The 13292-nt window shown below is 42.7% G+C and overlaps 1 protein-coding gene and 1 long non-coding RNA gene across 2 annotated transcripts; one reads left to right on the top strand and one right to left on the bottom strand.

Moving 5' to 3' along the window:
• The first annotated feature begins 4140 nt into the window (after window positions 1–4140).
• On the top strand, window positions 4141–8096 carry LOC143011213 (uncharacterized). Its single transcript, XR_012964899.1, has 2 exons — window positions 4141–4287; window positions 7916–8096. It is a non-coding gene; the product is annotated as an uncharacterized LOC143011213 (long non-coding RNA).
• ak1 (adenylate kinase 1) lies at window positions 6311–12394 on the bottom strand. Its single transcript, XM_076164013.1, has 7 exons — window positions 12283–12394; window positions 8738–8776; window positions 8203–8238; window positions 7934–8097; window positions 7267–7383; window positions 6970–7161; window positions 6311–6869 (listed from the first exon to the last, which is right to left on the bottom strand). Exons 2-7 carry the CDS (start codon window positions 8742–8744, stop codon window positions 6804–6806), a joined length of 582 nt encoding a protein of 193 aa, XP_076020128.1. The 5' UTR covers window positions 8745–8776; window positions 12283–12394; the 3' UTR covers window positions 6311–6803.
• Between the last annotated feature and the right edge of the window lie 898 nt (window positions 12395–13292).

Raw genomic sequence — 13292 nt, 5'->3', positions numbered from 1 at the left:
ATCAAGCCCCCTTTCTACACTGCATTGTTTCATCAACACACACCAAAAACTTTAAAGCCTGTGACATTCAGTTATGTCTGTTTTATATCAACATACACCCAGAGGAACGTTTTATATTTTATTAATTGCTACAGATTTGACTTAGAAGTGACGTCAACAACAAAGAATGTGTCAAATCCTGACTAAAACACATTCATCGCAATCTTTCAGCACGTTTTCTTCAGAAAAAAACACAAATAGTCTGTCGTCCCATAGAGGATACAAGCGTGTAAGACAGTGTTGAAACAATTTGAGTTGTTTGTGAGTCAGATAAAAGTTCATTTTAACCCGTAGAATTCTGGGTATTGGTCGTGTGTGAGAACAGCAGCAGAAGCCAATGCCAACTGCTGCAAGATGTGCAGGGAAACAAACCTGGCTTAAAGTGGATTTGTTGTGCTTTATTGTTACACTTGAGATGTCTTAAGGGCCACAAACCCCTTTAATTTCACAAAAGCCTTTAATACAGCTGGCTTCACATGACGCATAGTGTGTGAAATCAGTGTGTAAAATCAGTAGAAAAAAAGAGAAAAAGCCATGTTTATGTATTTAAGTGGAGGTGGGAAAAAGTAAGTATGTTTCAAATTGAAGGAACCCAAAATCATTTTCTGGATGTTTCCGCGGGGGCACTTTTTAAGGTGAAGTCAGTTTGAGCTCCACACTTCAAGGGAAATGCCTTCCCTTGTAAGAATTGGCATGCATGTGGCCAAGGACAGTTCAGTCAGTCAGTCAGTCAGAGCTCAGGAACACACATCACTCTTTCCACAAGCTATAAAAGTGCAAATCTAACCATTGAATTTATGATGTCGTGGAATGCAAAAAGTGACATTGCTCTGTGGAGAATTCAGGGACACCAGCTGACTCTGTTGACCTGTTTCTGCACCCAAACAAGATGTAAATCTTCCGCAGCTAGAGTATGAACTTCATTTTGCTTTGATTGCCAAACTCAGAGTGTGCTTCCTTTTATCATGCAAACACTCAGGAGGATTTTATTTCCCAAATGCAACAGTGGAAGGACTGAAGGAGTTGAAAAGTCATAAAAGCAGAATTGCCAAAAGTGGAGGCACAAGTTCACGATCAAGCTTTGATTTAAGGCCGGGATATATTTTAACCTGGGTGACTGTCTGGGACGCACGGCGTGGGAAGGATTCTTTGATTTACGTTGACAAACCAAGGTAATGAGGTGACTTTGGCAGTACAGGAAATATGGTGATTGGATATTCCAGTTTTGGCTTGCATGAATCAGGGTCCTTGTCCTGTCTCAAGTTCTGCCCTGCTGTTCTAAAGGTCGCAATAATACTTCAAAAACTGCTTGTTCTGAACCCACTTAGTTAACGTACTGTACAGGTGCTGTTAACACTCTTTAAACTTTATATCATCTTCGCTTCCCTGCACGGGAAATTACGGTGGTTCTGCTCGATTGGGGGGGGAATGCCTTTACGACTGTAGGTTTAGAGACCGGAACTCAAGACTTGTAAATTACCTGATCAGAGCGAACAGGGCTGCCACTCGAGTCAGGCAGCTGGTTATCTGACGGAGTCGAGCCTGACTGAGTATCACTGTACTGTGGCGTCAGACAGACACACTCTGGCATGACAAGTACAGAGATTCTAGCAAAAGGGCTGTTGTCAGCGTACTTCAGTGGCACAAAGCACTGGAATACACATGTCACAAGTGTCGGCAAGATGTGTCGCAGGCAAAGCTGGATGTGGCATTACTGCTGCGATTGTTTGATCGTTTGTTCCACTGTTGACTTTTGCCGTCATAACTGCTGAAATATTCCGCATTAAATTCTATTCTAATGTCTTCAAATTCTCTTCAGGCACTTCACGCCTTCAGGCCCTTCTAACATCTTCATACTTTTAGGCAGAGAAACCTTTTAAGTCTTAAGTATTTCAGGCCTTCTGCCACCCATTCAGTGTTTTGAGAATATCACCGTCTCAGCACTCGTGACGTTAAAGTACTTCAGATTTTTATGCCTACCCCACAAGTGTGTATTGTGTCCTTTAAAGATGCATTTGCGAACTTGAAAACCCATTTCCATGAAAGGAGGCGTTGAGACTCGAATGATATGGGTGAAGTCATTACTCACCTCTCTATAAATATCTAGGATGATTATTATTATCGTTTGGAACTTCTAACCATCTCAGTTTAATCACTTCATGAATATCTCATGTGGTGAAATCTGCACAGCCTATGGAAGAGGGCAGTAAGTTTGCAGGACGCAGTTTACTCCCGCCAGGATTTGAACCTGGTACTTTCATCGAGCTGATGGCTGTGCTACCATAGGAGTTTATGAGGTTGCAACAGCGCCCCGCAATGGACACATGAGGCATGACAGGCTGTAAGGAAATGAGTTTTACCTCTGCTGAAGCTTCTCACTCATCCAGGTCCTCGCAGTGGACACTTTACAGCTCCTCATATACGCTGCATCCTGTCTGGACTCCAACCCGGACCCGGTCTGTGTCCTCCTCCCACAGAGGGCTTGGATTTTTGGAAGGCACCCATCATCATCGTCATTTTAGACTAAAGGGAGAAATTAGCAATTCAAAATTCCCTTGTCCACAGATAAGTTACACACACAGCAGGGTGTGAGCGTGTGTGCAACATGGCGCAAAAGAAGCACCACCAGCAGCGTTTGTTTCCTACCTGCGGCTGTGATCTTGTTGTGGTGAAACAAACATGGCGGGTCCCAGGTGAACTTTATGGATCCAGGTTAAACCATGACTGATTGAGGGCAGGGGGCGGGGCCATTTCTAATTTAAACTAGGTTTTGTTCCTTCTTTAAACGTAGGCTCAATCTATGACACATTACATATGAAACGCTATATTATATATATATATTGTAACATCAAGAAAGAACTACTGCCCAATAAATCACTAGATCTCTGAAGATTAAACAAGAAAGCAACAAATGACAGTGATAAAAGTTTATATTGTTATATCATGTTTGTGTTCTTTTCTATTTATTTGTCAAGATGTGAAATAAATCAATCATTGTATTGCTATCTGATCCTGATGTTACTTGGAAGGGGCTGAATCCAAACTAAGCGCTCCTTCACACGCGTCACATGTCTCACAGTTGTTTTTTGCGAGGACAAGTAGAGCCTGAGACAATGGGTAGACACAACATCCTTACACTGTACAGAACAGTAAGAAGAGCCGTCATCCAGTCGCAGCCAAATGAACTCCCAGCGGAATAGAAGAGCAGCTCACAAAAACAGAATCATTAGCTGTGCCTCACTAATGTTGAATTAATGATTAAAACAATCTCCCGCTCTCTCGCTCTCTCGCTCGCTGTCGTTGTTGTCCTCAGATGAAACAAATCCACCTCTTTTACTCTGAAAGTTTAGTGATAAAAGGCTGTCAGGGTATTTGTCAGTTTATTCTTAGGCAGAGACACTTTAATGTTAAAAAGCTATTTGTTTGAAGCGCATTAAAAATGTGTTTTGCCATATTGGGTATCAGTAACAGAAGAGACAGAAACGTCAAACGCAGGATGAAACAAAACTCCTCACGGGATTCGCTGCACAAAACCTTAGAAAAATGCTAATTAGATGCAGCAGATAGAGATGTATGTGATAGGATTTGGCATATAGTGTAGATTTTGCTGCATAGAATCTGAATACAGAGTGAGACTACAGTGTGCTGGCTTTAAATTTGAGCAAATAAAGGTGTGATCTGAAAAGCAGATTAACATTTCTCAGGCGCGGAAATTGCCTCGAGCCACAGCAGAGGTGTCATGTTTTGTGTTCTATAGTTAGATGAAATTGCAAACATATTAGTCGCTCGTAACACAAAGGCTCAACCTTGACCTCGCTCCTCTACTCGCTCCCTCTGTCGCTTCAGAAATGATTGCAACCTTCTGCTTTGTTGGCTCCGCTCGCACCTCGTGGCTGAGGCGTAAGGCCGCGTTTTGTCATCCATCAAAATGTGCTTCATCACGTCAGGGACTCACCAAAGGATACGTCCAGCTCTTCCGCCCCCCCTCCCCCCTCTCCGCGGCTTTCCTTTCGCCGCAGCCCACCCAGACCTATGACTCAGTGTGTTTCAATAACAGGAAATAATCGTCCGTCGTCTGTCATCGCAAGGTTTGACGCTGGTTCCCGCGTGGTGCCGCTGGGTCTCGACGGTGCCGGCCAAGACCAGTAGAGAGAGAGACAGAGTCAACTGACTGGTTTCCTTATGGTCCTCCAAAGGAACAGATGACACATGGCTTTGTCCCATAACACCAGCGACTCATACGTGACGGTCAGCGGCGTCATTTAATGCTTGGGGGAAAAAAGACGAATCAACTGCTGAAAACTCCTAAATTATGCAAACATCTCATTTTAAGAATGTGGATCCTCTCTTATCGGACTGAGCCAATTACCCATCTAAGCTCCATATCACACATAGAACCACATTAATATCTGGGTTAGATGGGTAAGCTGATCTGATAAAGCGAGCACGGTCTAGTTAAAGCATCGCTGGATCACTGCGTAGACAAAATCTCACAACATCTGCCGTGATTAATAACCAATTTTACGCAGGTGCTCCTCAAATCACTGTCACCCCCCCAAGATTTTACAAAGCAATTAAATGTGTTCAGTGTCGAAATTAATACGAGTCAATGCGGGGGAATGGAGTAGAATGAGCAACAAGAATATAACAAGCAACGCAAATAGTACTAATGGGTTTGGATTGGCATTGCTGCTTGAGTACGACATTACGTTTCTGAAGTTTTGAGGGTGTGTGACTTGTTTGGACAAAGCACCTTGAACTGTAGTAGACCTAGAAGTATGCAGAAGTAATAAATATTGCGTAACTTGCAAAAAAATAAATGCAGAAGTGATACAAATACAAAGCAGAAAGCAGGGACGTCCAAGAAAGTGGACATGTGAGGACGGACAGATGAGAGACACGTACTTTTTATGTAGCCTTGTAGTTCATTCGTTAACGCGTTGACTCTTTATTCTAAGTCAGGTTTGTGCTTTAAAAATCCTTTGGAAAATATAATGCGATCCCACACAACACATGTAGTTTGCTTGAGCCATAGCTGCGTCATAGGCACACATATATTGATGTAATGCTGTCACTTGCTGGACATATTGAGAACTGCGGTGACCTCGCTTTGCGTTAAATCATCGTATGTTTTAATACTCTTTTCATACTCGACTCCAGGCCTGGTTTCATTAATTCCATCAAATTAATCTTTTTCATTCATCTGACATCATTGTTTCTGTTCATGGCTGTTTAACTGCTCGAAATGTCACAATTCAAATCATTAAAAGCTCCGAATCCAAACTGGTGAAGGGATTCTTTTCTTATTTTGGCACGACATCAATGTTTTAAAGTGACTGTCTGAAACTAACCTTCTGCTGGGGTTTCTATGGTGATGTAACCCTCCACTAATGAACTAACATTGTTCCAAGAGACACTTAAAAGAAAAAGTGTTAACTCGGAGTGCAGATTGCCACTTGTCAAGTGTTAAAATCCTTTTGTGCCTTTAGAATTCTTTTCATTCAACACAGACAAATCCTCTTTCCAATCAGCTTGAGATGGTTTTCACGGCAAATCTCTTATTTTTAATTCCCAGTAGGTCAGCTTGGGGGGTTGTGACCCTTTGGAATGTGAGTTCTATTTGTCTCCCTCTCACTCCTCCCCACACTTCTTTCTCTCTTTCGTACGTGATGAACTTCACCTCCTCCTCCTTTATTCTCCCCCATGTTTGTACCTTATATTGGAAACCGGCAACATTCCGAACATTCATGTCGCATCCTAAACCGCTTCGCCAATGTGCTTACGGACGCCTTTTTCCATGATTGACTTTCCGATGGACGCATCCTGTCCCCAGCCCCCTTTTCCCCCCTCTTCAGAAGCGCTCTTCCTCTTCCTCATCCCCCACAGTGCCGAGTCATGATCAGAGCTCCCCCCCCCCCCCCTCCTCCGAGTATTGTCCGGATACCTGTTGCCATGTTCGCTCCGCCACCTGGAAGTGTGTGCGTGTGAGAGTGTGTGTATCTGTGTGTGTGTGTGTGAGAGGTGTGAGGTAAAGGAAGACCTGTTGACCCTTGGTGAGCTCAAAGGAAAAGTTAGAATAACAGTGGTGAACCAGGAGCACTTCCTGTTTCCTGTTGTGTCTACGTATCACAGCACCTTGACCATGTTTTCTGTGTATAAAAGTATTTCCTCTTGTACATTAGAAAGCTTTGTAAATGTCCTTTGTGTGCGTGTGTGTGCATGATTATTTACAGCATTCCATCTGTATTAATGAAGAATTCCAGTCCTTACCTTATCATTTAATTCCTTAAATATGCTTTTCCTTACATATACCACTATATTACATGTGTACATCTTGCTGAAATACATAAAAATCTGTGTTGAAAGACAAAGACGATGATACACACACACACACACACACACACACACACACACCATGAGCTCAATTTGTTCAGTGTTTAGCACCACTTGTCTGTTATTATCGCGAGGAAAAGTGATAAGAGAGTGAGAGAGAGATTGTGTCAAGTGCCGGTCGTCCGAGCTAAGGGCTGTGCATTAAAGGTTAAGAGAGGGTTGACAGCTCCTGTAACTACCTCAAAGATGGTTAAAGCATCTTTACGCCCTTTATGGCCGTTACATTTGTTTCCTTTTTTTTTTTTTACGGCGCTGAGAAGTGTTGATCGTTCCTGTCTTTGTTCTTTATGTCCCCTTGTGAAATGGACGCTCAGAAAAAGAGACAACAACAACAACAACCAGACCACAGATCATCCACTTATGTTCTTTTACTACAATGCATCAATGGCCTTGGAAACGATGGTGAAGACTTCATCCACAGGCAGCTCGGAGTCAATCTAAAAGAGGGGGGAATAGATCATGTGTTTGTCACGTGTGAGATGATGCGTTAGATATGAATGAAGGCGTGAAGCAACATGACACACGTCCTGTACGCACCTTCCTCACAATGCCGCGGCTCTCGTAAAAGGTGATGACAGGCTCGGTCGCTTTGTAGTACAAGTCCAAACGCTTCTTGATGGTCTCCTCGTTGTCGTCGGCGCGTCCGCTGGTCTCGCCGCGCTTCATGAGCCTCTTGACCATCGTCTCGGCCTTGGCGTCGATGTACAGGAGCAGGCAGGGTTTGCCAATCTACGGTGTGAAGGAAGGATACAGGTCATTTTCAAAAACATTAACATTCGCTGCTGTGATGACGTCTGGTGCTCCGGATCAACATCTTTCATCTTCCAAACCTACCTTTTTCTCAAACTCTTCGCCCTGCTTCACCTCGCGGGGGTAACCGTCGATGAGGTAACCCTTAGAGACGTCGGCAACGGCGATCATGGCCTCCTTGATCATGTCTAACACTGTGTCCTGAAAGCAAACGCAAACATCACCAAGTTCAACACACATTATGAGCTGACATATTGGATGTTTGCACACTCTTAAATGGCACTTGAACGCAACCTGCCCATGTAGCTGACACACCACTGGACAATGTCAGAGCAGTTACCAGAGTTATGATATTTGATTTTTATTCCATTATAAGCTAAATCCTGAGGGGGGGGAACTCTGAGTTTCTGCTCCGTGTTTTACTCAGTTTTCTTAAGCTTCCTAGAGAGCTTTGGTTGAGCTTGAGAACACTGTTGTGTGCCTGTAAAGCCCTTTTGTGTTCCTATGATTGACAAATACAACAAAATACATGTGTGGATGTAATTTTTGTCTTTCAAAAATAAGAAAAATCTGTTAGAAATAGTTGATAAATCAGCCTGAATAATGTTTCATCATGTTTGGACTTCCTCACACATTCTCATCGGCCTGAATGGCTGCAAACACCTGTATTGCAACTTTAATATTAACTCAAACTAATTTTGTTTTAATTAAGATGGTTTGTATGATTTCTTAGATCTTCTGTAGGTCTTACCAGTGGCACAAGCTCGCCCTTCTGCATGATGGCCTGGAGATTCTTGCCCCTCTCAGAGCCGGATCCCACCTCGGCACGGAGCAGGTCCCCGGAGGACAGGTGGGTGTAGCCGTATTTTGCGACCACCTTCTCACACTGGGTGCCCTTTCCAGAGCCAGGCCCGCCTAATGGCGATCACACACCGCCACACACACACACACACAGTTACAATGGATACATGTTTATGAAGATTCATCTAACAATAGTCAAGTTTCAGATTGAATACTCACCCACGACAAAGATGATTTTAGCATCTTTAATTTTATCTGAAATGAACACAAAATAGGTTAGCAGCCACTTTACGATACACATGTGAGAAAAAGACAAAATATAAATTTACCAGAAGAAGGACAAACGGCTGTGGAGGTACAACACCTGCATGCGTTCCCCATGGTTTCACTGTACAAGAGTAAAGTTTCCTGGTTCTCTAACCTGCTTGGACTGTTTGTGTGGGATTGTGTTTACACTGTTGCCATAGGAGCAAATCTGGTCTCATGCTATGTGGACAATCATTAGCTGATGTTGCTCTTTCTATCTGTCATCCGAATACTGAATACTTTTTTTTAATATAAAACTAAATTTGTTTTGCCTGTATGTAATGCCATCACCATTTAAGTTGAGTACTGAGTTGAAGTATGAATATAAAGGCTATTGGTGTATTCTCAAAAATAACCACAAGAGGGAAGTGTTGCCCTAGAAATCTTAACTGATGTCCGATATTGCGGCACAAAATTATGATTGAATTTAACGCATGTGAACACTTACCTGCCATTTTGGTGGTTTAGTTGAGGGTTTGTCCTTTAACTGAAAGAGAGAAATGACAAAGTTACATTTTACAGTTGTGGCTCAAATAGAAAAAACGCACCAGATTGCTTTTGAAATTTGTTCCCCTACTTATTAACACATAAAAATGATTGAGAAAGTTCATGTGGTCATGGCCGCAGCCGGTGATGATGTCATCGAGGTCCGCTACTTCATGGTAAAAAAAATTTAAAAAAATAAATCGTAGATATTGCGACTGTTTAAATAGTCGGCTAATGTCGTCATCCAATCGAGGAAGTAGATTTTACATCGCGTTTTTTGCATTTCGATAGCAAATTTCGGGGGTTTTATATTACTTAAAAGTTTTATTGTGTAAATTTATGCCATAAAAATATATTTTTGAATTGTTCTCAAAAAGTTAAGCAATGTTCTGCTCGTTTTTCAGTGTTCTTCAGAAACTTAATCGTACAGAAATGCAGTAAATAATCATAACGTTTCATTAGCAAACATTTCATAGAAGGGAAGACTAATACGACTTTATTTATAGCACCAAATGTCTCTAAACACAACCGTCATCTGACTTCCTGCTCATGTCTCCAGTCATTTAGCAGATGAGGAAGGAGCCTGGCTGAGACTCACTGGCTGTTAGTATTTGTAAACAGATATCTGAAGTTGAAGTAGATGCATGTAGTCTGTGTCCTCATGCATTGGGAGGATTTGACTTTTACCAACTTTTTTAATGCCTAGTGGTTCAACAGGTGTTTTAGGTGCCAAAAATAACCTGGATCACGTGAGAGGAGTAAGGCTGTGGGAGAGGACATTCACATGTGCTTTACAAATAACAGTCAGAGAGAAAGGCAAATGTGCTGATGTGCTCCAGTATCAATTAACGTCAAGTATGTCCACAATCCTGAAAGGTCATAATCATCCATCACACTGTCTCATCCTGGAGAACACTCGTAAAAATATGGCTGATGGTGTTTTAATTGATAGAAAGTGTAAATTCTTCGTAAAGGGCATAGAGAAGCACAGATCAGCAACTACTCATGGAACTGTCAGATATATTCTCACTGTTGAAGTCACTTGCGTAACTCACACACACACACACACACACACACACACACACACACACACACACACACCCATACACTATTGACCCCGTGTGACCTGAGAAATGGCTGGTCAGAACTGAAAGTAAGAGGAATTAAAACACATTACTCAGCCTTTTATGCTGCGATTATTCCATTACATGTCCTGAATGTGTATCACTCCTAGTTGTTAGCGTTACGCAACACATACCGTATTTGATTTGTAATATTTGCAGACAAAAGGCCTGTGGATGTTGCTTCAGGATTCCTAGTACGGCTCCATGTTGCCTCCCTTGTTTCATTCTGCGCTGTACTGTAATTTCCCTCATGATAATAAACTTTTATCTTATCTTATCTTAACTGTCAGATATATTCTATTCACACACACGCGCACGCACACACACACACACAAACACACACACACACACACACACACACACACACACACACTATTGTCCCTGTGTAACCTGAGAAATGACAGGTCAGAACTGAAAGTAAGAGGAATAAAAGCGAGACAAAGACATGCTTTCTCAGGTTACTGGATGAGTCCAAGCTCATATTAACATGTCTAGGCGTTAATCGCTGTGTTCCATTCCTCACATGTCTCACGGCTCTTGGCGGACAGAAAGTGATATTAAAGAATGGAACTCAACCTTCTGGAATTTTGACCCTTTGCTCCCTGGTTCGTATCTGCCGTTCAAACAAATCTGTTGCGATACTGCCGGCCTGATAGGTAGGTAAGCAGGAGTTGCGGAAAGTGAAACAGTGCCAAGAAATAAGAATATGAAATACACATAGGTGGGATTTCTGAAGTGATTCTCCCTCATATTTGCCCTGTGGTTACTCGGGTGGCGTCGAACCCTGTGACCTTTTCAAATGTCACGAGGAGTCTGGTTGCCTGATTCAGCACGCAAGCCTGTTTGGGAATCCCACCCTTGGCCTATTATGGTGCCAGCTTCGGGTTGTCATGCCTCTCTGTCTTGCCATGTTTCTCACATGGTGCGAACTAGACACTATGTACGCTACGTGACTTATAACTCAAATATGTGACAGTGGAGGTAGATGAAACTGAGAAAAGGGTCAGTTTTAAATTTGTTGGAGAGGAGCAGAGGACTGGATGGAATCACTGGATGGAAACTTACCACTCAATGACCCCATTAGTGTGACACATTACTCGGTGTTGCTATGCTGCGATTATTCCATTACATGTCCTAGTCAATGTGTATCACTCCTAGTTAGTAGAAGCGTTATGCAACACGTACCCAATTTGATTTGTAATATTTGCAGACAGAAGGCCTGTGGATGTTGTAGTACGGCTCCATGTTGCCTCCATCGTTTCATTCTGCACTGTACTGTAGCTGTTAACTCGTAATTTCCCTCAGGATAATAAACTTATCTTATCTTACATGTAATATATTACCATAAATAATGCAGTGCAATGCAATTAAGCACACTGAGCTGATCATGCATCAATTTCAATCATATTAGCTGATGAGAGACAATAAAATGTAGGTTACTTGAATCTGAAATACACACCTGCATGTGACACAAACCTGACCCTCGTGTGTTTTACTGCTACTTTTTCAACTGGCAGTCCAGCTAAAAAAAGACTCAGAAGTCAGTCTGCAGCTGTCAGAGGATAACATGTCAGCCGCGCTCAGAAAGACCACGAGGACGGAGCTTCAAATCAGCGGAAGAGCAAGTCAAAGAGTCGCTAACCACTGGCAGGAAATAAGAAAAGCATAGGAAACCTGCATTCTCACTGTTTAGAAGCAGTTACTACAGAGTTTTCCACTGCTAAGGAGCGTACTGTCCCTTTAAGACATAACAGTGGAGCCTTTTGACGTCAGTGCAGTGTGAGATATCCCATGTTGTTTGTGATATGATGGAGAGGGATAAACAGGGAACGTTGTTTCACTGGAACGATTTGGACTCTTGTTTGTTTTTGCTGTAAATTGCAACATTCCGTTCTCTTAATGTGTTCCGTCCACTAACATGGATAACATGGCATTCCCAGATAAGCAGTGACTGACCAGTGAATAACCATGGCTCTGCAGGCATGTCAGGACGGTTTAAAGCCCAATGCAACTTATACTGCTCATGGTTACCGTGGAGGCAAAACAATTGCAATGTGTGCCAGGGGTAAAGGGTGTAACTAAGCTTAAAGAAAGAACAATGACAGTCACACATATTTCAGCTGTACAGTGATGTCGTCATGACAACCAAATCATCTGACAGCAGCTCCCACTACTGCTCCTAATGAATGCATGTGAAGAAATCAGATAGCACTGAGTTAGCCGCTCTGGTCTCTCCATCTCATCAAGCTGCCCTGCCCACTCTTCCTGCCTACACTCTCACTGCCTGACATCATATTTCTTCCCTCCATTTGACAAACACAGTCTCAATCTGTCATTTCCTGCCCGCTCCCTCCCCTGTGGAGTTTTTGTCCTCTGTACTGACCTCTCTTCTTGCGGTGTGGCTCTATGGATCCCAGTGCAAAGGGGGCTGCCGTCCCTGGATGCCTGTATGTGTGTGTCTGCGCAGTTCTTGCTGCACGGCAGCCCTCCCTCCCCTCTCTTAAGCCTTTTTATAGAGAGGCTCAGCCTGCATTGCATTCTGGGTAATAGGGAACAAGAACAGCCAGGGAGTGAGAGAGAAAGGAAGACAGATTGGAGATGGCAGGGAAGGAATGGAAAGCAGAGGGATTTAAAGGGAAGGCTGTGTGTGTGTGTGTGTGTGTGTGTGTGTGTTTGTGTGTGTGTGTGTGTAAAATGCTTTTTAATCCCGTGTTTTATAAACATATTAGCTAGTCTAATTACCACTAATTCCACTTCATGAATCCATATTTATTTGTTAATTTGCGTTGTTATCTGGCCTGGAAGGATCCTGAACTCATAAAGCCACTCTGGACCATGAGCAGGTTACTCAGCGTAGTCCAGAGCAGCTTTATTGGTTTTCTATGGTTGCTGGTTGTGGTAGTTTGGTCAGACTGTCTGACTCAGCTCAAGTTAATGTTATGGATCATAACAGAACAGGTTTTTCATTCAAATGCGTGTGTGTGCGTGTCTTGGGAACAAGGCGAGCCAAATGAAACATCTGAAACATTTTATTGAAAGCATGGGGGAACACATTCATGTCCTCCAATGGAACATAAATACAAAAAAATATATATGTACACATTATGGCAGTGACAAACACAAGCGTACCGGGTATTTTTTTTTTAAAGAACTTTAATCCACAAAGATCAGGGGGTTAAAAACCACAATGGAACAAAACATTACGCGTCGCTCCCAAAGACGATGAAGAAGAAGTGAATCCAACAAAAATCACGTGGACTTTGTCGCGGTTTGAGAACTCAGTTTCTCTCAGGCTCGTCACCTTTGAGGTACAAAATGAGGTATGCATTACTTTGCTTAAAAAAGTAAGCCTATATACGGGAACGCTCAGAGGACTTTGGACCTTTTTCCAGA

Source organism: Genypterus blacodes, unplaced genomic scaffold (assembly GCF_046128005.1).
Source record: "Genypterus blacodes isolate CSIRO-AG114 ecotype Tasmania unplaced genomic scaffold, CSIRO-AGI_Gbla_v1 ptg000133l_1, whole genome shotgun sequence".
Lineage (NCBI taxonomy): Eukaryota > Metazoa > Chordata > Actinopteri > Ophidiiformes > Ophidiidae > Genypterus > Genypterus blacodes.
Note: the sequence above shows the minus strand (reverse complement) of the source record. Positions and strands in the feature narration are given on the sequence as shown.